This window comes from Dipodomys ordii, unplaced genomic scaffold, assembly GCF_000151885.1.
Source record: "Dipodomys ordii isolate 6190 unplaced genomic scaffold, Dord_2.0 Scaffold2, whole genome shotgun sequence".
In the NCBI taxonomy this organism is placed as follows: Eukaryota; Metazoa; Chordata; class Mammalia; order Rodentia; family Heteromyidae; genus Dipodomys; species Dipodomys ordii.
In genome coordinates, this window is record NW_012267218.1 from 34,790,286 (window position 1) to 34,815,720 (window position 25,435).

Here is a 25,435-nt window from a genome sequence, read left to right on the forward strand (position 1 = left end):
TTGGAGAGGAGGCTGAAGGCTATGTAAAGACAAGAAATGAAGGTAAGCTTTTGGTAAGGAGCTAAAGTCCTGGTGGGGGCTGGGCGGGGGGAAACAGTGGTCAATATGAGACTCTCAGTGTGAGAAAGTGACCACTGACTTTAAGAAACAATGACTCACACATTGCATTTGAAGCAAATTCCTATTCTGCATTGTATAAACAGTCCATTTTGTTCCAACATTTGATAAAGCTTGTAACAAATTTGAGTTAGTGGTTTCTTTTCTTTCTTTCTTTTTGGCCTTAATCTCACGGCCTGGGAGCTGTCCCTGAGCTTTTACATGCAAGGCTATTGCTCTACCGCTTTGGTCCACAGCACCATTTCTGGTTTTTTGGTGATTCAGTGAAGATAATAGCTTCTCATGGATTTTCCTGTCTAGGCTGGCTTTGAATAGAAATCCTCAGCCCAGCTTAGTGGTTTCTTTAAAGAGAGAAAATCTGTGTGAAAGTGTCCAGAAAGAGTTGGAATCACAGATAAAAATGGGAGTTCACTATAGAGCCACAGAAATAAAAATAGCATGGTACTGATACAAAATCAGACATGTAAGTCAATTAAGTAGAAGACTCCAAAATAAACCCACACAGCAACAGCTTATATGATTTTTGACAAAGAAGCCAAACACATAAGTTGCAGAAGACAGCTCTCAAACAACTGGTATTGGTAAAACTGGAAATCTATATGTAAACCAAAATGATTTCTTTCTCTCATCTTGTACAAAAATCAACTCAAAATGGATCAAAGACCTTAATGTCAAATGAGACCTGAAATTCTGAAATGACTGGAGGAAGATGTAAGGGATCTAGACATAAGCAATGAATGGCTTTCCAAAAATGACTTCAATAACTCGGAAAATAGCAGAAATTGACAGATGGGACTGCATGGCATCTTACAAAAAGGAAGATCTTTGCTGGGAATGAATACCCAGAGCATTTTATAAACAGTTGACAAGTTAAATACCAAAAAGAACATGTAATATATAAAATGAATGGACAGATGAATTGAACAGGCACTGTTCAAATGTAAGGTCTGAATGAATGGTCAAGAAACACATAAAAAAATGTTCAATATCTTCAGCCATCAGGGCAGTGCACATAAAAACTTCACTGAGATCCTGTCTCACTCCAGTTAGAAAGGCCATCATTGAGAAAGCAACAGAAAATATTGGCAGGGTTTCAGGGGGAAAGGAAATTTTACATACACACTGTAGGTAGCAATGTAAATCCAATTAGTGAGGCACTGTGGAAATCAATATAAAGAATCTTCAAAAGAATAAAAATAGACCCAGGGTAGTCACAGGCATGTGGCTCCCAAGAAGAACCCTGGCTGAGGAAAACCTGGAATGCTCAGTTTAAGCACAGTTAGGGTAATGGAGGACTGACAGCTCTGTATCAACTGAGTTGTGAAATACTCATAGGAAGGTTTGACCAACCTTGGTCAAAATTGCATGCAGTAAATCGGTGAATAACACTGGCTAAACATACTGTTTGATCTAGCTCTACCACTTCTGGGCATATGCCTAAAAGAATTTAAACCAGTTAACTACATGTTTATTGTAGAACTATTCACAATAGGAAATTAGCCTACATGCTCATAAATAAATAATTAAAATGTGATATATATGAATGCTGGAGCAAAATGTAATTATGTCATTGTAGGAAAATGGATGTAACTGAAAATTTATGATGTGAAATGAGTGAAATGCTAGACAACTATCACATGCTTTCTCCCATATGGAGTTTAGAGAGGAAAAAAGAATATGAAAGTAAAGGTCTGAATGGGAGGTAAAAGAAGGTAATGGAGATGAATATAATCAAATTATATCATATGACTATAAGGAAATATCACCATGAAACTCCTTTGTGCAATTAATAAGCACTAATAAAATTAAGCCAGAAGTTTTCAGAGTGAAGATTGGTGTCATTAAAATTATACACAAACATACATATACATATAGGTATATATTTTAGTAAATGTATTAGTAATATATAATATACATATTAGTAAATATATGGAATATATTTCACTAACTTATTAAACTATATATTATATAATATATGTAAATATAATAATGTATAAATATGTAACATAATATAAAATATTAAGCACATAATACAATATATATTAGAATATGACATACAAAATGTTTAATAATTCCTTATTTTTTTACATCTTCAAAATTCTGTTTGGTGAACATACATTACATTATTTCATTATGATAATAAACAATAAATGTTTTTAAAAGTGAAAAGTTACTACCCCAAAAAGTTACCTTTAAATTGTAGATCTCTTGATTGACAGCAATATAGTTATTGCTTACGTATAATTCAAGCAGCGTAAACGTTTTTTGTAAACCACTGAGTGAAGTGATCCGGTTGTTCTCAAGAGAAAGGAAGTGGAGATGAAGCATGTTTTCAAATGTATGCTTTTCCAGGCCAGTGAGAAGATTATTATTTAGGCTGAGACGGGTTAATTTAGTTAGTTTGGAAATGCCTAGAAAAATAAGCAAATTCAAGAAAAGATTCAGACAGAACTAAGAGGTTAATTAAAAAATTAACCGGCTGGTCATTTTCACTTGTTTCTTTTTTTTCTAAGTTCACATGGCTTCAAGGCTTATGTAATACCAACTATTATTGCTTTTCTTTTCTTTTTTCAAAATGATAGACTTAAATCATATGTATGAAGTCTCATCCCATGCATCAAACTCTAATTTTGGAATTTTGGATTTCCAAGTAGATTCATTTTTTTTAGGTGTTAACAAAAAGTCCCTACATGCTAAAAAAAATGGGTGAAAGTTTTTCTTTCAAAGAACATTAATATGATATAATTAACATTCTTTTTACACTTACAGTACCATACTCTACAAAGTTCAAAATAATTGCCAGTCTTCATTTGAAAGCACTAATAATAAGAAACTAGATTACGACTCTTTGAAATGCATTACTCACAGAATCAACTGCATTAGAGAATTTAGAAAAGAGAAAAGAGAATTTAGCCCAGTTATCCTGCTGTACGCCTAACAGTACTTTTAAGACAGAAGTTTAGAATATCCATATTATCAGAACCTGAATTATCTATTATGTAACATATGCACTTCATAATTGCAGGATAATGCAGAACTTTCTTTTCTTCCCTTTTCCTCTCCTCCCCCTCCCTCTATCTTTCTTGAACTTATGATCTTCCTACCTCAGCCTCCCGAATGATGGGATGATAGGAGTGTACCACTAGCTTGATGAAGATAAGAACTCTGAAGTCATAGTGGATTTGGAACCACTGATAAATTATGTTAACTCCTGAGCCTTGATTTCTTTATTCATACAAAGGACATGCTGAAATCTACTTCTAAGAGGTTATATAATTAAATGGAACTTAAAAATCACATTCAACTTATTTTCAGATTCAAAACATTAAACAATGATAAGAATGAAACCTAAGGGGAGTCAGAAAGTATTTAGCACATTTCCTTTAAATGCTACATTTTTAGTCTGCAGATAAGCATAAGCCAAAAAGAAATGAAGAATCTTGAAAACTTGGTGAGATAAGGGAGGAAAAGGTCTCTTATACACTCTGCCTCAGAAAGATAGGTGTTGCTACTGAACTTTAAATAGTCAAAATATAATACTCTCTTATTATTGGGGCATTGTTAGTGTGCTTAATTTATGTGGATCCATAGAAAAGGTTGTGTTTAGTGTATGTGATGTTCAGTCTCTAGTGACATATACTTTTCATTTTCAGCAAAAGTCTTAAAATTTCCAAATAGAACTTTCAGTCCATATTTTGTGAAATAAACAGAATTGTTGGGTCTTTTTCCAAATATACCTCACTGATCCACTCATTTAGCTTTGCCTTCCAGTGTGAACATGCCAGTTATATTCTCTACGCATTTTGTTACAGAGGAGAGGAGAGACAGGGGAGGTAAATCAGCTTGCTGGGCTCACTAAATTTGTGAGCTCGTCCCAAATCCCATCAGTGTCTACTTAGAATTCTCTGCTGCAAACCTTCTTAGAAGTTCTATCTTTTGCTCTTATTCAGACATCCATATTGAAAGACTGAAGTGTGCCCATGTATCTTACCTTCTATCTTTGAGATGCAGTTCCCATCTAATGTGAGCTCTTCCAAATTAACACAGGATTCCAAGCCCTCTATTTTAGTGAGATTATTATTGCTGAAGGATGCCCATTTCAAATTTTCCAATTTTTCTAAATTGGTGATTTCAAAGAGATGTTGTCCATCTAAATTTAAGGCAGTTATCTATACAATAATTCACATTGTATGTTACTTCTGTATCTTGTAAGCAAATTCAATGTTATTAGATTTAAAAAGCTAACAAAATAATTCCAACATGATAAACGAATACTAAAATAATTCTTTCAAGAACTAAAGGTATGGCTTAGTTTACAAAAAAATTTGACTATTTGGCAAGACTGTAACTGCACAGGACTATTACTATAGTCTGGACACAGTGTTATTCAGATTCCGGTTTGTGCCAAGGGCTTGTTGCAGTTGGTTCTGAGCTGGCAGAACTTGCTACTGTCACAGCTCCTTCAGGAATGGACTCAGCTGCAGAGAGCCACCTTGCCCAAGGTCACCTTCCTTTTCAGGCTGGCTCATAGCCAACACTGGAGAGATACCAAGGGCTCAGCTTCTCATCCCATCTTGGGACAAATTTAAAGGCTATCCTAATTCCAGAACTCTCCATGGGGTCAGCCAATGACGCATTGGAGCTTACTATCAAAATATATCCCATAATAAAATACCCATTTTTCAAGCACTTCTTTTAGGCTAGCTCCTATCAAGTTTCTATATTCTCTTTTCCCCAGGTTCTATTTTTCCACACAGGTTCTAGAAAAGACTTTGGTATATTCAGGCAAACGTGTAGACTACAGTGCTTTGTCCCTGCCATATGAATTTCTACTATTTCTCTGGCTTTGAGCCTTTAAAATTGGCTGGTCTATTTTGACATGTTGTTGGAATCTACCCTTTGGTTTACTAAGTACCTTTATCCCAAATTTCTGATAGTGTGGCAATTATCGTTGAGGACTAGCTCCTATGACATCAATCCATAACTTAACCTTCCAATTTTAGTTTTTGCGATATGGTACATTTCTTATGTAATTTTTTCTAATACATTATCTTGTAAATTCTTTCCAACATTATCAAAACAAGATCGACAAATTAAAATTTTACATATTGGTATTTTTTACAACTTGGTATGGCTATATTGTCAATTAAACACTACATGATCTCCATTATATGTAGAGATGTTGTTGGTAAAAGAGTACAAAGTTTCAAGTACAAAAGTTAATAAATTGGGAAAGAAGCTTAGTGGTAGCATGCTTGTCAAGCACTCATAAAGTCCTGGGTTCGAGTCCTCAGTACCACATAAACAGAAAAAGCCAGAAGCGGTGCTGTGGCTCAAGTGGTAGAGTACTAGCCTTGAGCAAAAGCAGGTCAGGGAAAGTGCCCAGGCCCTGAGTTCAAGCCCCAGGACTGGAAAAAAAAGGGTAATAAATTCTGAATTATTATAACTAAAATTAAAAATACTATATTTCACACTGGAAATTTTCTAAGAAAATTGACCCTAAGGGCTGGGAAGGTGGCTCAGTAGTAGAGTGCTTGCCTTGCATGCATGATGCCCTGGGTTCGATTCCTCAGTACCACATAAGCAAAAAGAAAAAAGCTGGAAGTGGTGCTGTGGCCCAAGTGGTAGAGCGCTAGCCTTGAACTGAAGAGCTGAGGGACAGTGCCCAGGCCCAGAGTTCAGGCCCCAAGACTGGACCCACCCACCCCCCCAAAAAAGAAAATTAACCTTAAGAGTTCCTTTCTTACTGTATTTAATTTCATCTTTTTCAATTTTCTGTTAACTATGAACACAAATCAAAGCTAAATAAGAAAATCAATTTAAATTTAGCCTTTTCATTAATTTTAATAGCATTAGACTTTACCTTTAGGTGCCAGTTTCCACTTAGATGTAAATATGGTCCTAACCTTGAAATCTGTGTCAGAATTTTGGCAGTAGGCAGTATACTAAGTACTCGTGGTCTCTCTTCTTTAGAACTAGAATGCTGCAAGAGAGATAACTAATAAAATAATAAACATATGATGAATAAAAGATCATACAGATGTTCACAGTTAAAAATGTTTTGCTTCCCAAAGATAAATAGCCCAATAAATAGAATATTTGCCTTAAAATATATTCATATCCACATATATTTTAATCACTCTTTCTAACTGCTTTTGAAAATATTGAACTATTATAACATTTATACAACTTCAAAGGAATTACTGCAGTATAGACACCCTATAAATCCACTCGTAAACTATTTACCACCTGAAATAGTACTAATATCCTTAATCTCTCTGCAGACGCCCATCCTAAGCCTTTCCCTTAGATATAATCCCCATATCAATTTTTCATTTAGTTTCTCTGAAATTCCATGTTTATATCGATAAGCCATTTATCATTTACTCTTGCACATATTTGAGCTGTACATAACCAAATAAATGTACTTTTATGTAATAGGCTTTTATAGCTTAACAGCTTAGTTATAAACTTCATTTAGGCTGTTTGTAGTTGTAGCTTATTCATATGTCATTGCTGTATACTATTCTTAAGTTCCTGACCATGAACACTGGTGTTGATTGAGTTTGTTTGGTTTGCTTCTTTATTTATAGTATTATGGACCATATATGTGAGAATTTCTTTACAATGTGTATGAGGTTTTTTTTGGGGGGGTCTGGTTGTGGGGCCTGAACTCTGGGCCTGGGCACTGTCCCTCAGCTCTTCAGCTCAAGGCTAGCGCTCTACCACTTGAGCCACAATGCCACTTCCGGCTTATGTGGTGCTGAGGAATCGAACCCAGGGCCTCATGTAAGGCAAGCGCTCTACCACTGACCCACCTTCCTAGCCCAATGTATGAGGTCTTGAGGTTTGTATATATGTGTATAATAATGCCAACTTATTTTTACAACTACAATTGTTACTTTATATTCCTACTGAAATATGATATTGTTAAAAATTTTTTTTTAGGGTCCGGTCATGGGGCCTGAACTCTGGGCCTGGGAGTTGTCCCTCAGCTCTCCAGCTCAAGGCTAGCGCTCTACCACTTGAGCCACAGTGCCACTTCCGGCATTTTTCTTTATGCTTATGTGGTGCTGAGGAATCGAACCCAGGGCCTCAAGCATGCAAGGCAAGCCCTCTACCATTGAGCCACCTTCCTAGCCCTATTGTTTAAATATTAAGACAAGTTTTTTCCTTATAAATTCTAAATATACAAAGATTATATTTTGACACTTATTTTCAAATTTCTTTTTCTAGTACATATCTTGTTTTTTTTTTACTTTCCTTATAATGTCTTTGTAGAAGAAGATATATCAGCTTTAATGTATACAAAAATCAATCTTTTATGGTTTATGCTCTTTGCATCTGGCCTAATAAATGATTCCTTAATTCAAGGGCATAATGATCATCTGTGGTGACTTTCTAAAGGAGTTTTGGTTTTGGGTTTTGCAGTGAAGGTCCTAACATACATGTCCCCATGTCTTTTATTAAGTAGCCTCTCTGGTCAGAAAAGGCAGTTCTGTTATTTATCAAGATTCCACAAATGTTCAGGTCTATATTATATCTTATTCAGCTCTGTTGGTCTACTTTCTTGACTCAGTATTCCTATCACACTGTCTTAAAATATTTTAATAGGTTTTGATTTCTGGTAGAGTAAATCTTCAAGTCTTCTTCAAGTTTGTTATATATTTTTTTCTTTTTCTTTTTTTGGTCCGGTCATGGGGCCTGAACTCTGGGCCTGGGCGCTGTCCCTCAGCTCTTCAGCTCAGGGCTAGCACTCTACCTCTTGAACCACAGCACCACTTCCAGCTTTTTTCTTTTTGCTTATGTGGTACTGAGGAATCGAACCCAGGGCCTCAGGCATGCAAGGCAAGCGCTCTACCACTGAGCCACCTTCCCAGCCCCTTTTATTATCTTTTTATCAACAAAAAATTTCCTCTTTTTAAAAATATATCCCAAATGATATGTTATGCATTTTCAGGAATTAATATACAAGTATTCCATAAAAAATAAATAGTTTGATAGTAGAGATAGGAGTCTTTGATTAAAGTATAGCTTTCCTTTTCCTCACAGCTCTAGGGATCAAACTCCAAGGCCTCATATACCTGGGCAAGCATTTTACCTCAGAGCTAAATAAAGTATGGCAGCTCCAAACCCAAACAGGATTCTTAAAAAAAATGTTTTAATGCTGGTAATAGGGCTTGAACACAAGGACTGGGCATTGTCCCTAAGTTTTTTCACTCAAGGCAGGCAGTCTACCATTTGAGCCACAGCTTCATTTCTATCTTTTTGGTTAACTGGAGATAAGGTCTTCTTGGGCTGACTTTAAACTGCAATCCTTTCATTCAGCCCTCTGAGTAATAGGTAGAATTACGAACATGAGCCACTTGTGTCTCAGCCCTAACAGCATTCTAAATCTGGATAATAAAAGCATTTCCTCTCATCACAGGCTAATAGATTTTGTTCTTTTCTGCCAGACACATTTAATGTCAATATTAAGTAATTTACTAAATGCATTGTCAATGCCTCTAAACTTACCTTGCCCTCAGAAAGTTGCTTATTTTCTCTTGGGTTCTATAAAGGACTCTGGTGAGTTCAAGTGACTAGGAAAAAAAGTTACCTTAGAGGCATTTTGGGGGTAGTATTCAGACTGTAGAAAGTAAAAGAATCTATACCACCAGTTGGTATTAAATGGGGGTACAGTATATTTAAACAGAAAAACAGTCCCTGGCATGATCACTACATGGTAGGAGGAAACACAAAAATTTCAAAACAATCAATATGGGAAATACTAGTTATATGTTCCAAATAACACAAGCAACATTAAAGAGTAAACTCTAACCTGGCTAATCTTTGATCCAGCAATAAATTTCATAGCTGCTGTTGTTTCTTCTTCAGAAATGGGGAGGCCATCTAAATGTTTAAGAGTTTTTAATCTGCCAATAACACTCAGCCTCAATGTGGCTGGCTTGGGAAAAAGAGCAACAAATTAATTTTCACAAAATATTACATGTGACATGGAAAGGAGTGTTTATTCATTCCTTTCCATGTAGATTAAGACTGAGCTTCTTGTTTACTATGAATGCCTAAAAATAAAGGCTTGGCTTAATTCCCTCCCTTATTCCTTCCTTCCTTCCTTCCTTCCTTCCTTCCTTCCTTCTTTTTTCTTTCTTTCTTTCCTTCCTTCTTTCTTTTTCTGTGCCAGCACTGGAGCTTAAACTCAGGAACTAGGCATGGGTCCCTGAGCTTCTTTTGCTGAAAGCTCATGCTCTACCACCTGAACCATAGCTCTACATCTGGAATTTTGGTGGTTAATTATAGATAAGAATATCATAGACTTTCCTGCCTGGGCTAACTTCAAACCTTGATCCTCAGATCTTAACCTCCTGAGTAGCTAGGATTACAGGCGTGAGCCACTGGCTGGTTGTTTATTTGTGTGTGTGTGTGTGTGTGTGTGTGTGAGCGCACACTAGTGTGCTAGTACTGGGGCTTGAATTCATGGCTTTGCCCTTTTTTGCTCAAAGCTAGTGTTCTACCACTTGAGCCACTTCTCCCCTTCTGTCATTACTACTTGCTAGTTGGGAGATAACTCAGATTTTTCAGACTGGGCTGGCTTTGAACTCATCTTCCTATCTAAGCCTCCTGAGTGGTTCGCTAATAAACAATTGTTGAAATTCTAACAGAATTCATATTTTATGGTATGAAGAGGGGAGATCACATGCACTGTTGGAAAGTGACCACGGGAGAAAAGAATTAAAAGAACAACTGTAGCATCTCCTGTTTGTCTAGATCGGCAGTAAGCCAACAAGCTTCATATATAACTCAACACGGATCTCCATCCCTGCACATATAATTTGGCAGCAGGGAGACAGTTGATCTGTGATCACCCAAGAATTCTGCTTTGGCAAAAGAAAACATCATTCAGTTTTTCTGAACATAAAAGAAGAAACATAAATTTAGCAATATGATCAATTTAATAGAATCAAGCATTCTTCAGTACCTTTGAAATGTTGACCACAGCTTTATAATTTAGAAGCAGAAAAGACTCTTAAATTACATATGAGGCTTATTTAAAAACTTGGAAGCTGGGCTCTGGTGACGGATACCTGTAATCCTAGCTACTCAAGAGGCTGAGATCTGAGGATCATAGTTCAAAGCCCACCTGGGCAGGAAAGTCCATGAGATTCATGTTCAGTTAGCCATCAAGAAAATAGAAGTGGAAAGTGGTGCTGTGGCTCAAATAGTACAGCACTAGCCTTGAGCAAAACAGCTCAGAAACAGTTTTCCCAGGCCCTGAGTTCAAGCCCCTGGACTGGCACAAAGAAAAAAACTTTGAAGCTAGTCCTAAACATATCATTAAAGGTTTAAGTTACATATTTTATGAGGATAAAAATATTTAACCAAACTTCTTTTGTAAGATGATGTAAGTGTTAAAATGCAGGTTTATGAGGACAAGTGATTTCTGGACTTAAAAGAGAGAACAAACAATGCAAAATGCAAAGTATAACAAGTTCAATGTATCTATTAACTAGAGATGAGGACAGATAATAAATAAAAATGTTTCCTCCTGAGTAGTATTACTGTAACCACGTTATTCTTGGTTCTTGTGTGCCATTACCCATTACAGTAAAAAGTTCTGGCACACAGATCTATCAACTCTCTAGAGGTCTTGATAATGATAATGATAGTGACATTACTCTGAAAGCAATAATGCTTTCAAACTATTAGAGATTATAAAATCTCTAATGACATGCAAGTATAGCATTTTCTTGCAGCAGTATTTCAATTCACTCCATCAGTACACTGAATTCAATGTAGGAAGGGCTTAAAGGAAGTGTAGAAAAATATAGTTTGCCTATTCCTGGCTATTATTAAATAGAAAAGTAGTGAGAAAATGGCTTTGAGTGTTTGCTTTTCAAAAAACATGTCTGTTGCATACCTTTTGCCATGGATTGTGTTGAATATTAAGAGTGAGAAGGCTTGTGGTGTGTTTGCACAACACATTAATTTCATCACCAGATTTTTTCAGTTGGTTCCAGCTCAAGTCTAAGTGCTTCAGTTTCATCAGACCTCTAAATCCCTCAAGGGTTATCACATGATTGTGGCTTGCATCCAAATATTCAAGGTTAGACTGTAACATACACAATCAGAACTGAAGCTGATGATCATGCCTTGAATTTATAGAGTTTTTAAAATATGTCACAAGCTTGCTTATAATCACAGAAAGCCTATACAGCAGTTACATCACAAAAATGGTCAACATCACAAAAAACCTCCTAAGGAGTTTCAGGTATTTCATCTTTGTAGTTCTTAACTCATACTGTATTCTTGTAACATGGAGTACCAGTGTGAATGACCCAGGGCTTATGTAAACAGAGAATGCGAGATTGTACTCCTGGAACCACATATGTAGTTATTTTTTTATATGATATATAACAAGAGACACCAAAAGTTGGACAAAATTCATGGCCTATGCATATCATTACTACATTTGGTGTCGGATGTGTAAGAAGGCAGATGTAAGGCAAATAACATTTATAAATGTCACATTCAGGTAGAAAGGCCAAAGCAGAAAGAGAAACAACTTGAGTAATAAACAGATGGGAAAGATGAACATTGCATGTGAAGAAGGAAACTAGAAAATAAAGGGTAAACAGGGACCCCTCACCTTGTGGAGAACAAGCACCCCGGGAAAACAAAAGCAGAAGGAGATGGAAATGACATTAAACAAAGAACATTTCAAAACCAAGTCTGAGAAATTATTTTACAGTATTATTTCAAAGGAGTCATATTCCAGGAATATGTTTGTTAAGCAAATGAAATCTAAATTTAAGGCTTGTTTTAAAGAAAACAGCATGATGTAGGTAGTGTTTCTATGTGCTGTATTTTTTTTTGTCAGTCATGGGGCTTGAACACAGGTCCTGGGCACTATCCCTGACCCTTTTTGTGCTCAAGGCTAGTGCTCTACCTCTTGAGCTACAGTACCACTTCTGGTTTTTGAGTGGAGATAAAAGCTGAATTGGAGATAAAAGTCTCATGGGGACTTTTCTGCCTGGGATGGCTTTGAACCATGATCCTCAAATCTCAGCCTCATGAGTAGCTAGGATTACAGGCATGAGATACCTGCGCCCGGCAGTCTTAATCCATTTTGAACTGTTTTTCTGAAAGGACAACTTTTGTCTTTTTGAGAATACTTAGCTATGTACCAGTGGCTCATGCCTATAATCCTAGCTACTCATGAGGCTGAGATCTGAGGATCATGGTTCAAAGCCAGCCCAGGCAAGAAAGTTTGTGAAACTCTTATCTCCAATAAACCACCAGAAAACTGGAAGTGGCGCTGTAGCTCAAGTGGTAGAGTGCTCGCCTTGAACTCAAGAGCTGAGGGACAGTGCTCAGGGCCAGAGTTCAAGCCCCAGGATGGACAAAAGAAAAAAAAAAGGATTAAGAAAAATAAGTCAGGTTCTGAAGGACAAATGCCACGTTTCCTCTTAAATGTAGAATCTAGACCTAAGAGATACCCACAGATATGTATTACCTATTATATATGTATCATCTATGTAATATGTATCATATATAGAGAGAGAGAGAAAGTGAGGGAGAGAGAGAGAACATGACTGTAATTGTGTGACTGGGGAGTCAATCAGGAGGGGCAAAGGGGAAGAGGATGATGGAGATGAATAACACCAAAATACATTACATCTGTGTATGAAGATGGCATAAAGATCTAAACTTAAGACTTGTTTTAAAGAAAACAGCATGATGTAGGTAGTGTTTCTGTGTGTTGTATTTTTTTTTTGCCAGTCCTGAGGCTTGAATTCAGGGCTGAGGCCTGTCCCTGAGCCTCTATGGGTTCAAGGCTAGTGCTTTTACCACTTGACCCACAGGACCACTTCTGGCTTTTTCTGGTACAGTGGTGGTACTGAGGAATAGAACCCAGGGCTTCATGTATGCTAGGTAAGCACTCTACACTGAGCCACATTCCCAGCCCGAGGGGGTAAATTTGATAAGAGTACTTATAGACATGTATGGGAATATCATGATGTCATTCCATGTAAAACAAATATATGCTAATAGAAATGTTTAAAAGGAAGTTATTTTAAAATATGTAACCCAATTTATCATTTGTCCTTTGGTTTTGTGATTTAGTTTTTTGCTGTCCTTTTTATATTAAATTGATAGATTAAGTTTGAGTATATTTAAATTATATAATGGGATGATTTGGTAAGATTATGCTATGGAATTGTATAACTACAATCAAGTTAATGAACACAATCACTATCACCCACGTTGTACATCAGATACGCAGAACTTTAAAGTTTGTCCTTTTTTTTCCATTTTTTTCCTTTTGGTGCCAGTCCAGGGGTTTGGATTCAGGGTTTGGGTGCTTTCTTTGAGCTTTTTACACTCAAGACTCTGCCACTTCAGCCAAAGCTCCACTTCTGGGTGGTTAACTGGAGATAAAGAGTCTTGGACTTTCCTGCCTGGGCTGGCTTTAAACCTCAATCCTCATTCAGTCTTCTGAGTAGCTAGGATTATAAGCCTTAGCTACTGACACCCAGCTTGAAAGTTTTGCTCTTTTGACTAACATCTTCCCATAGTTCCCTCCTCTTAGGCCCTGACAACCAGCATTTTTACTCTGCTTCTATAAGTTCACCTTTTTTTAGGTTTCAAAAGCTAGTACTTACCAAGTGGTATACATCATCTAAACAAGTAAATTCATTAAAGCTAATGTTCAGTTTTCGAAGCCATGTTAACTTGGCAAGATCTCTCAGTTTACTCAGACTGTTTCCATGTAGATTTAGGCTCTGAAATAAATGCAAATTAAGATTACATTCTACATCATACTGAAGTATGGCTATCTAAAATGTTTCAAATAATTACACAAGCTAATTTGACACAGAATAAGAAAGTAGTCATTTTAAATAGCATTAAGATGGGAGGCCAAGATGGCAACGGGACACAGCTCTCTCCAACCCAAAATTTCCCCAAGAGACTGACAACAACAAAAAAAGAACCAGAGAGAAACAGGAGGTGGAAAAAAACAAAAACAGAGAAGCACAAAGACCCCTCCCCCAACCTTTACTGGCTGTGGGCAACGCACCAAGCCCTGGCCAGCCCAGCGGGGCGGGGGCTGCCGCAGTCCCAGAGACACAGGGGGTTGTCTGCAGATCACCCACGCAGAAGAGGCCTGAGGTACCAGTGTTGGACCTGCTGATCCAGGTGAACAGAGAAACCTTGAAGCCCAGAGCCTACACAAAGACCCTTCCCCCGTGAGCAGATGGGCTCCATCCCACCAAAGCTACTTGGCCCCACAAACTACACAGAACTGGGAACCCCAGAACTACACAGAACGCCAGTACAGAAGACCTGCAAGGTACTGGTGCTGATCCGGAGAGTGCAAACAGAGACAAACCTCAGTGCTCATAACCTGCACAGAGACCCCTTCACCCTAAAATGACACAGTACATGTTCTTCTCAGCAGCTCATGTAACTTTCTCCAAAATAGACCATATCATAGTTCGTGCAACAAATACTAGGGGATTGACATAATCCCCTGTATCCTATCCGACCACAGTAGAATCAAGCTGGTTCTCAATAACAAAGCATATTGCAGAAATTACTCAAATACATGGAAATTGAACAGCATACTTCTAAGCAACACCTGGGTAACAGAAAAAATTAAAGAAGAAATTATAAAGTGAAATAATATAATATAAATAGATAAATAAAAATAAATAAAATAAAATAAATAAAATAATATAAAGAAGAAATTATTCAGTGAAAATTAAGACACATCACAAAGAAACTTGTAGGACACAGCAAAAGCATTCCTGAGGGGCAAATTTATCACTCACATCAAGAAAATAGAGACAGACAAAGTAAGTAATCTCATGTTGCAATTAAAACTGCTAGAAAAACATGAAAAAAATGGAACCTAAAGTTACTAGATGGAACCAGATAATCAAATTAAGAGCGGAAATTAACAAGATAGAGAATAGGAAAATTATAAATAAAATTAATAAAACAAAAAGCTGGTTCTTTGAAAAAATTGATGGACCTTTGGCAAGATTAATTTAAAAAAGAAGAGAGAAAACCCAAATTAACAAGATCAAGGATGCCACGGGAAAAATCACAAGTGCCCAAGATATCCAAACAATTATAAGGGACTATTTTCAAAAGTTATACTCTCTAAAGAAAGAAAACCTAGCAGAAATGGATGCATTTTTAGAAAACTGCAAGTTGCCCAAACTGAGCAAAGAAGAAATAAATCAATTAAATAAGCCAATATCATAACCAGATACAGGAAGCAATCAGAAGTCTTCCAACTAGGAAAAGCCCAGGACCAGATGGATTCACAACAGAATTCTATAAAAACTTTAAAGAAGAACTAATACCTATATTCCTCAAGCTCTTCAGAGAAATAGAAAAAGAGGGAGCTATCCCAAAGTCATTCTATGATGCCAATATCACACCCATCTCCAAACCAGGCAAAGACCCAACAAAAAAAGAGAACTACAGACCAATCTCCTTGATGAACACAGATGCAAAGATCCTTAACAAAATTCTAGTTAATAGAATCCAGAAACACATTAAAAAAATCATACACTACGACCAGGTAGGCTTCATCCCAGAGATGCAGGGATGCTTTAACACACGTAAATCAATAAATGTAATCCAATACATCAACAGATCCAAGGTCAAGAACCACATGATTGTCTCCATTGAAGCAGAAAAGGCTTTTGATAAGATACAACATTCATTCATGTTAAAAGCTCTGGAGAAAATAGGAATAGAAGGAACATTCCTTAAAACAATAAAAGCCATATTTGACAAACCAATAGCCAATATGATATTTAATGGGGAAAAAAATACAACCAATTCTTCTAAAATCAGGAACAAGGCAAGGATGCCCACTGTCTCCACTCCTCTTCAATACAGTCCTGGAACCCTTAGCCAGGGCAATAAGGCAATAAAAAACATTAAAGGGATCTGCATAGGGAAGGAAGAAGTTAAACTATCCCTATTCTCACTTGGTCAGTTTATTAGTAATTGGCATGAAATTCTTTAATAGGAAATAGTTTCATGGGTGAAGGTATTTATCGGAGAATTCATAGCAATCAAGAATCAGAGTCAGGGATGCCATTATAAACTATATTTATCTTTTAACATCACACATTGGATTTGATTTTCTTATTGTATTCTCTTAATGTTATTTATTTTAAATTTTTTCAAATAATTTATTATGATTAAGTGGTTACATAATTTCCTAAATTTCACAGTATTGCGGGATAGTGATGCTTAGTTAAAGTCACAAACACATTCTAACGTTCATGGGGCAAATTGTCTATCATGGTATATAACATTTATGAGTTCTACGAGTTTTGACAATACAGTTATTTCTTCCACATTGGGTGGATATGCACATTTCTTTCATTTTGCATAGCATCAGCTGTTCCCTCTTTCCCACTCGTTCCCTCCCTCCTATCGCTGCCATTGATTTGCTTAGTTCGTTTGATCAATGTCTAGTGCAGCTGGTATCATTAGGTAGCTGGCCTTGTATCTATCTTTAGACTTCCTATCTAGTACTACATTCAAATTTAAAATATAAATTTCCTTTCTCCAAATTTCTTTCCTCCTATTACTTACCACAATATGACTGTAAATGTTGGTCTTTGCAAGAGAAACTATTGTTTTATCATCTAAAGCAATAAGTTTTGTTCGGGGCTTAATCCTGGGCTCCATTTTCATAACTTCATCATCAAACTTCAAATCTTGGGATAATACTGATCCTTCTGAAAATTTCTTGCTTTCTTCTAGAATGGCATTGTTGAGTGAAGAAAATAAGGAGTGAGCCTTGGCCTAAAAAAGATTATTAAAAAATATTGAAAATCCAGTTGATTTATCATTTTGAAAAACAAATAGGCTATATGGAAAAGATGGGTAAATTTTTCAATTATACAGTAATATCTATGATGAACAAAATAACAATAGAAAGTTTATGAGAGCAGATTACGATTGTAGACTAGGCATGGAGGTATCTACTCCCATTTAGTGAAAATTTCTGAGATAAGTTAGCAATATTTCCACAGAGGAGAGTGCCCCAACAAAGGCTGGAAATGGTGACACATAATCCAGAGGAATTGAACTGGGAGCAAAAAAGGTAACCTCTAGCCAAAACATATTCAGGAGATAGCCACTCTGATGACAGATGCAAAGAAACTTGATGCTTAGAGTGAGTGGATAAATGAAAGAGCAGAAAGATATTCTAGCTAATTATCAGGAAAATAAGTAACTGCAATAAGAATTGTGAATGGATGAGCAAGAGATACACAGGGAGAAATAGCTGTAAAAGATAAAGGAACCCAAATAGTTTATCAGAGAATTTTTTTAATCTAGTAGAATAGGCATTTATGATAAAAGAAAAAATAGGGTAGACACTTCATTAAATAAGAATATTTAATAAATGCTGAGAAACCAAATATATAGTAGCAGATCAAATTAACTGTCTAGAAGGCAATGGTGAGTGAAAATATTCTAGAAGAAAGAGCCAAGAAATGAATGTGTAAAATGGTGATGTTACATATGTAAATGAATAGAAAAATGATTGAAAGCAACCTGCTAACAGTTGATACCTTGGTGAGAAGGTGTGGTTGGGGCCTAAAGTGAAAGAAATTTTCATGTTTACTCTATAATCTTCAATATGGTTGGACCTTTTCCAGTGAGACTACAGCTGTATATTACTCCCATATATAACTGCAGAATAAAAATACTTAAGTGTTATAATGACTTGTTTTGAAAACTAAGACCATCACTGACCAGCCATTATACACTGACCAGCCATTATACATGCACATGCAGACACAGAGCAGGCTCTCACTCATTCACAGATAAAATATAGACTAGATGTCATGATTAGACTTCAAATTGCTATTCTGTTCCCACTTAAGAAATGCCTGTTTTTAAAACTTTACAACAAGCTGGGCGCTGGTGGCTCACGCCTGTAATACTAGCTACTCAGGAGGCTGAGATCTGAGGATCCCAGTTCAAAGCCAGCCCGGGCAGGAAAGACCGTGAGACTCCTATCTCCAATAAACCACCAGAAAAAACCGGAAGTGGCGCTGTAGCTCAAGTGGTAGAGCGCTTGCCTTGAGCTGAAGAGCTGAGGGACAGCACCCAGGCCCAGAGTTCAAGCCCCATGACCAACAAAAACAAAAACAAAAAACAAAAAACAACTTTACAACAATTCATACCATTGTGATATACTCATATTCAACGATGTATTCTGGCAAAACGAGTTCATGATCAAAGACAAACCACTTGTACTGTCGAAAGCCACAATCACAATTTCTTTGTCCTGAGACAGAATCTGGAGTAAACACAAAAACGAGCAAAACACTCAAAATAAAATACAGCTTTTCACTCTTGCAGAGATTAAATATATCATAGTAAGTTGGTTCTCAATAACTTCCAATTACTGAGTTTATAAATGAGAAAAACTTTTCACTCCTTTAAAAAGAATTCTTTAATTTTACTACATAGACTATTGGGTTTAATTTTACTCATGTTCTTTTTATAGTTTTTCACTTTGTTTCTGAATAAAGGATGTGCTTTATTTTTATGGGGCGGTCGTCATAGTTACACTTGGGTTTGAACTTAGGACCTGCCTTAAGCTTGCTACGGTGGTACTCTACTACTTGAACCGCACACCTCTAGCCCTGTGTTTTGCTGGTTATTTTCATGATAAAAGTCTCTGAAAATTTTCTTCCTGGGCTGGACTTAACTGTGATCCTTCTGCTCTCAGACTACAAAGTTGCTAGGATTACAGACGTGGCCAGCTACTGGTGAAATACTTGCTTTCAGAAGGCCATATGGTTTTTAAACAAATGTAGTACTCTAAAATCTTTGTAGTTTTTTTAACTTTTGAAAATTAGCATATGCCTATGCATGTGTAATCAAGATCGAAATGAAGGTAAAAATATTTTAAAAAGTATACGGAATACACAGAATTTTTGTCATTATTTTCTAAACAATATATTAGCATAGGATTTATAATGTGTTCATGTGTAATATAGAAAGTAATATAGTAATATAGAAAGTATTTATGGTATACAGGAAAAGTATATATATGCCATGTGCAAATGCTTTGCCATTTTATACGAAGGACAGGAGTATCCACAGATTTAGATTTTCATGGCTGAGGCGTAGCCCTAGGACCGATTTCCCACAAATACCTACAGATGATTATGTGTGGGAATACGCTTAATTACAACCTTATAATTGTGAACTACATACACATACAAAGAAGGATCATTGCAGTAGAGAACAAAAAAATATTAACAGCCACAAACAGATTTTTATAGAAAAGTTTAAAAACCTTTTTTGAGGCAGATGTTTAAGTTATAAGCTAGTATTAGCTTAAATATACATGTTCTGTATTCAGAGAGATGAGAGTTCATTCATTTTCTGACAGACATACTTAGTATATACTTCTGAGGGATGTAAACTGAATTAACCAGAGGATAGTTGGCTTGAGTGATGGAGTCTTGTTCATGAGCCTGAACAGTCCGGCCAAGAAAAACTTTCGTAATGAGGAGGATCCCTAAATATGAAGGAAGAGAAAATGATTAGAAATGATGCTTTTAGATTCATTGCTTGGAGAGATACCAAGATTTAGTGAATTCTGAAGATTTAAAGACTCTAAAGGAAAAAAGAAATGCTCATCTATTTAGTAGATAAGCATTTTAGTGCCACCTATCATTTAAATTACATGATAGGCACTAATGAGACAGATTAATTTTCCCTCAGTTAATAAAAATGCTTCTTGTATTTAATAATACAAGTGATTATTTTTTTTACTACATATAAGATGAAATATAAATTAGGGGAACCTAATTGTCTTAGAAAGCATGTTATAGGAGAATATAACTTTTTTTTTTTTTTTTTGTCGGTCGTGGGGCTTGAACTCTGGGCCTGGGCGCTGTCCCTCAGCTCTTCAGCTCAAGGCGAGTGCTCTACCACTTGAGCTACAGCGCCACTTCCAGTTTTCTGGTGGTTTATTGGAGATAGGAGTTTCACAGTCTCTCCTGCCCGGGCTGGCTTTGAACCGCGATCTTCAGATCTCAGCCTCCTGTGTAGCTAGGATTACAGGCGTGAGCCACCAGCGCCCGGCTAAGAATATAACTTTTTAAGATGGGAATGGAATCACTTCTTGCCTTTGAGTAAGATCAAGTAAAAACGAGACTGAGGAAGAATGACTTTAAAAGCAGCAAATAGTTTTTCCAAGTAAGGAGTCCTTAATTAGCTTAATTTTCTGATCGTTATTAACTGAAGGACTGTATGACACACATAATTTATAGTTCACTATAAATCATCCTAGCAGAACTATAATCTGGATCCTAGAATGTCATCTTTTAAAATTAAGTCAGTATTTTTTCTGGTGATGGTAGGTCTCAAACCCAGGACTTCACATATGCTAGATGAGTATTCTACCATTGAGTGCCATATCTCCCACGACAGCGGGAACCCTCTAGATAGGTATACCCCAAATGTCTATCCCTCCAATTCTCAATAGGTTTGATGGCTGAGATCAAAGAATAGGTGATCCTTAATGTCTGACCTGATCCGTTTTCCCCATTATATCTTTTTTGATACTGTGCATTGACTTCATGTTACAGCCCTTATGATAATCATAATTTCACACTTATATGTGATCATTAATATTTGTAAACACCATAAGGAAAAACTGTTGAATTTACATGAACTATATTCCTATCACCTACAGATACCTAAACATACGGTAAACATTCAATAAAAGCTTGAAGAACTGAAGAATGAACAGCAGAAGTGTTGGAGGTAAGAGACAACAGACATGGTGAACTAGTCTTTTTCCCTAGGCTGTGGGTAAACTCTCCTAGAGTTGTCCCACAAGTTGTTTCTTATATTTATATTTACGTGTATTCAAGCCATTGCATGGATTCAAACCACTGATGAATGCATAAATTAAAATGCCCCAAGTTTATTTTCTAGAAGAAAACTTATTGAAAATATCCATACACTTCACAATTTATCTAGCTGGTTTTAAAGTATACCTTGGTTTCTTTATCATTTTACATTAAGAAGACTCAATAAAAATCCTATCTTCAGAATGTTTTATCTGCCTATTGCATATATGGGCCAAATTCTCTTGTCTTTGTCTTATAGTTGTCTCTAATATATGTACTCATATGTATCTAAGCACATACATATACATGTTGAGTTTATTTTTGACATGCCATAATGAACAAAAGCAGGCTGTGAAGTGTATGTAAGCTGGACTAAACATTCTAAGTAAACATCTTAGTAACAAGTAAGTCTCCTATTAATGCTAATGCATAATACTATGTATTAGTTGACAGTGTGGGTAAATCAATATATAACAAGGTTGTGGTGTATTACTACACTGGTAAGTATGAAACATAATGGCTTGAAGCAAATCTCCTGTGTTGATAAAAATAATAAGTATTAAAATGATATGAAAATAGTTAATAAGGGTTGAAAATGGGGAAAGGTGAGAATGTGCCTAATGACAGACCCTGAGTACCACCAATAAAGTGAGAAACTGAAAAACAAGAAAATAATTAGCAAATTGGATGACTTAAGGCTTAGAAACACCATCCATTTGTATTACCGTGTCTGAAGAGCTCGTGTTCAACTGAGCTTTTCTTGTCATCCTTGTGCTTTTGCTGTAGCAACTCGAATCGGGGACATTCACATACACTTAGGCTGTTAGCAAGAATAACAGCTTCTTTTGTGGGAGGCAGCTGCAAAGAAAAACAACCTTTGTATTTGTGTTTCATGAAAATGACAATACTTTGACTTTCAATACAGATGGTTTATTATTTTATGCTTCTGTGTCTGGGCAAAGAAGTCTGTAGGCCAGACTCTCTGAAAAGAAAGAGATAACTCCAGGTGCATAACTTCATCATGTAAAGCCATAGAAACATCTTAAATTCATATGGAGATAGACAGTGATCAAGACACACTGTATTCATAAACTGCTTTGTTGAATGGCCACTCCATTGTACAACTACTTAGAGATAACAAAAATATTTTTCAATGACAAAAAACAAAATTGGTCCCTGGAAAAGCAGCCCAAATCAAGAATTACAACACTGTGTGGTACAGAAACAGAAGTGTTCGATGAGCATTCCACTAACATTCTTGTTAACTCCAAAAAGAAAGTTCTGAAACTGGAGGAGTGGCTCACTGGTAGAGTGAGTGAAAAGGTCCACTAAGCCAAGCAAGTGAGAGTGCGAGACCCTGAGTTCAAATCCTAGCACCAGCACACACAACAAAAGGCTTACATCAGTGAAGGTTCTTATTGATATCATAATTCTTGTCTACTAATCTACATTGTTTTCTAGAAGCAAATGTTTTTATTGTTCTAATGCATGGAAATCTAATATTTTTTTGTGCCGGTCCTGGGGGGAACTCAGGACCTGGGCACTGTACCTGTGTTGCTTTGCTCAAGGTTAGCACTCTACCACTTGAGCCACAGCACCCCTTCCAGATTTTTCTGTTTATGTGGAGCTGAAGAATCAAACCCAGAGTTTCATGCATGCTAGGCAAGCACTCTACCACTAAGCTACTTTCCCAGCCCTGGAAATCTAACTTTTCATTGCAACATACTTTCTTCAGAGTGTTATATCAATAGTATTTGCCTTACATCTAACTCTAAAAAGGAAACAAAAATCTTTCTCTTCCTCTCCCTCTCCCCTCTCTCTGACTCTCCCCCACCTCTTCAGAAGACTAGAGCTAAAGGAATTAATGAAATCTAAGGATAGAAGTAGAAACTGGCAAAGGCATGATTTGAACTCAGGCCAATTTGGTTCTTGGCACAATCTCAGAGTTTTGAATTTACCACTAGTTTTATATTCATAGCCAAACCATTAAGAATTGTATTATTTCTAAAATGTGACCTATATATTTTTTTCTATGGAACATACTATCCAAAAAAGTTGTTAAAAAATAAATGCTTAACTGTGACTCATACGAACACAAATTATATACTCCTGGTAAGATAAGTAATCTTTTCAGACTGCAGTGAACATCAGTAACCATATGAATGTCATTGTTGGAACAGAACATGACTATGGCCCTCATTTAAGGGAGGGAAAGATAGGATATATACCTAATAATTAAAAACATAAGACATAAGACAACACAATATGTTTGGTAACATAACACTTTTAAATGAAATGGTTAGGAATTAATTTGACAAGGAAATGGGATTATGGCTAAGCCTCAAAATAGGATATAATCTAAATAAATAACTAGAGGTTTAAAAGAAAATTATTTTTTAAAAATGAGAAAAACGTAAGAAGGTATAGAAATAGATGCTATGGACATAAATCGTTTGCTCACCTTGAATTCTATTAAGCATTTACTAAATAAAGCCCTGGTCCTTAATTAAAGACTAGTAGATAAATGGACATAAATGATTACATTTCAATACAAAAATATTCTAGAGTTACAATTCTCAACTAATTGTCACTTAATCAGCACATGCTTAACAATTTAGGATTAACTGGCATTTTCTGCTCTTTTAACCCAAAGTCAATAGATACAGTTCAAAGATAAAATGATGCTTTTTTTTTTTCTTGGTCATTGTGAGGCTTGAACTCAGGGCCTAGGCTCTGTCCCTGAGCCTCTTTGTGCTCCAGGCTAGTGCTTTACCAACTTGAGGCACAGTGCCACTTCTGATTTTGAGTGGTTAATTCGAGATAAGAGTCTCTCAGGGACTTTTCTACTTGAGCTGGCTTTGAACCATGATCCTCATATCTCACACTCTTGAGTAGCTAGGATTACAGGCATAAGCCACCAGTGCCTCTCTACATGGCACTTTTTATTATACACTGATGTGCTTCACTCTTATCCTGTCATGTTACGATGTTAATTTTGTTCTCAAAGTTGCTATGCCATGTACTTGGTTTTGAAGATGGAGATTACATAAAGCAATGAAACACAAAGAAGAAAAGCTGTTGTGTTGAAAATTAAGTGGAAAACTGGGTAAATTTCAAGAGCATAACTATTTAAAATGTCTGCCAAAACATGTGGGTGAAGGTAATAATAAAGTTTGGCCAAGGCAGGTGAAACATACAAACTCTATGGATTTTGTACTCCAGTTGTTTTGCAAGAATCTTGTGTGTGTTCAAATAGAAGGAAACTAAAATTAATAGGAAATATGGCTGTATCTGTCACAAGAAAGACTACTCAGAGTTTCAATTTCATGGTCAAAGGCTTTGGCCTTCCCTAGAAGATGACAATGTAAATTGTGTTTTAAGTTAATTAAAAGAGTTGTTAAGTAAATAATTTTTTAGCAGCTTTCCATTTTAGTGACCTTCTCTGATTAACCTGACTAAATTAATTAACTGATTTATTAATAGACTAGGGACAAAGGCTCCCACTATTGCAGAAATCAGAAAAGGCTTCACAGAGAATGCCCTTAAGCTGACCTTTGAAGGTTGAGTAAGTTTATCACAAGAAAAAACAAGCAGGAAATACATGTTATCAAAGGGAAACATAGCTCTAAGTTGCATTTAGGAGAATCACAAGGGCAGTACATACTTAATCTGGATATTTGGTATATCTGGTAATAAGGCGTTAGGTTGAAGGTCGTTTCTTCAGCTCTACTCCAGCCACCCTTCTGCCTTAAAAGACACAGACAACCTAAGCCAATTCTCTCATTTCAACTACTTACACAGCTATCTATTACATTAGAGGCCATGAAGATGATACATTTATCTAGCTTGTTAGTGTTCACAATAGCATAGAAATCTAATTCATGTGATCTTCTTACATGCTATACACCCTATTTCCAGGACTGTAATTGATGGCATTTGGAGAATAAAGAGATAACTAACCTTTAACTTCATGTTATTTTCATGGCTAGAGGTAAGAGGAGGAACAGAAATGACAGGACAATCAGAAAATAGGAGAGAAACAGTATAATATTATGGACGTCAAAGAGAGTTTCAGAGGAGAATAAGCAATTAGTAGTCCCTAATATTGTAGTCAATAGTGGTACAACATCAAAAAATTTTGATATACTAACCACTGGTTATTTCTGGTATATCTTGATAATATTTTATTTAGTTAGACAAACAAAATATGATTATTTCAATGTATGATCAACATAAGAAAGTATAGTCTTTTTCATGTTTAATAGTTATGTGTAAGAGGCGGACACTCTCGTGGATAGAACCACACAGAAAGCTATTAGGAGAATTAAAGAAGAAAGTACGGTTAGCTACAACAGTAGCTGGTGGTAGAAAACATATATGAAGTGTTACTCCATTTT

At 36.2% G+C, this 25,435-nt stretch overlaps 1 protein-coding gene across 1 annotated transcript in view; it reads right to left on the reverse strand.

Annotated features, from left to right (window-relative positions):
• LOC105986699 (leucine-rich repeat-containing protein 9-like) overlaps positions 1–25,435 on the reverse strand; it is a 78,090-nt gene that overhangs the window by 24,294 nt on the left and 28,361 nt on the right. Inside the window, exons 13-22 of the mRNA XM_013017736.1 lie at positions 21,764–21,896; positions 19,574–19,696; positions 18,348–18,463; positions 16,744–16,956; positions 13,782–13,901; positions 11,036–11,227; positions 8,939–9,064; positions 5,981–6,115; positions 4,109–4,286; positions 2,308–2,528 (exon numbers count right to left, since the gene is read on the reverse strand). Coding sequence (XP_012873190.1) covers positions 2,308–2,528; positions 4,109–4,286; positions 5,981–6,115; positions 8,939–9,064; positions 11,036–11,227; positions 13,782–13,901; positions 16,744–16,956; positions 18,348–18,463; positions 19,574–19,696; positions 21,764–21,896 — 1,557 coding nt within the window. The remainder of the gene's footprint in view (positions 1–2,307; positions 2,529–4,108; positions 4,287–5,980; positions 6,116–8,938; positions 9,065–11,035; positions 11,228–13,781; positions 13,902–16,743; positions 16,957–18,347; positions 18,464–19,573; positions 19,697–21,763; positions 21,897–25,435) is intronic.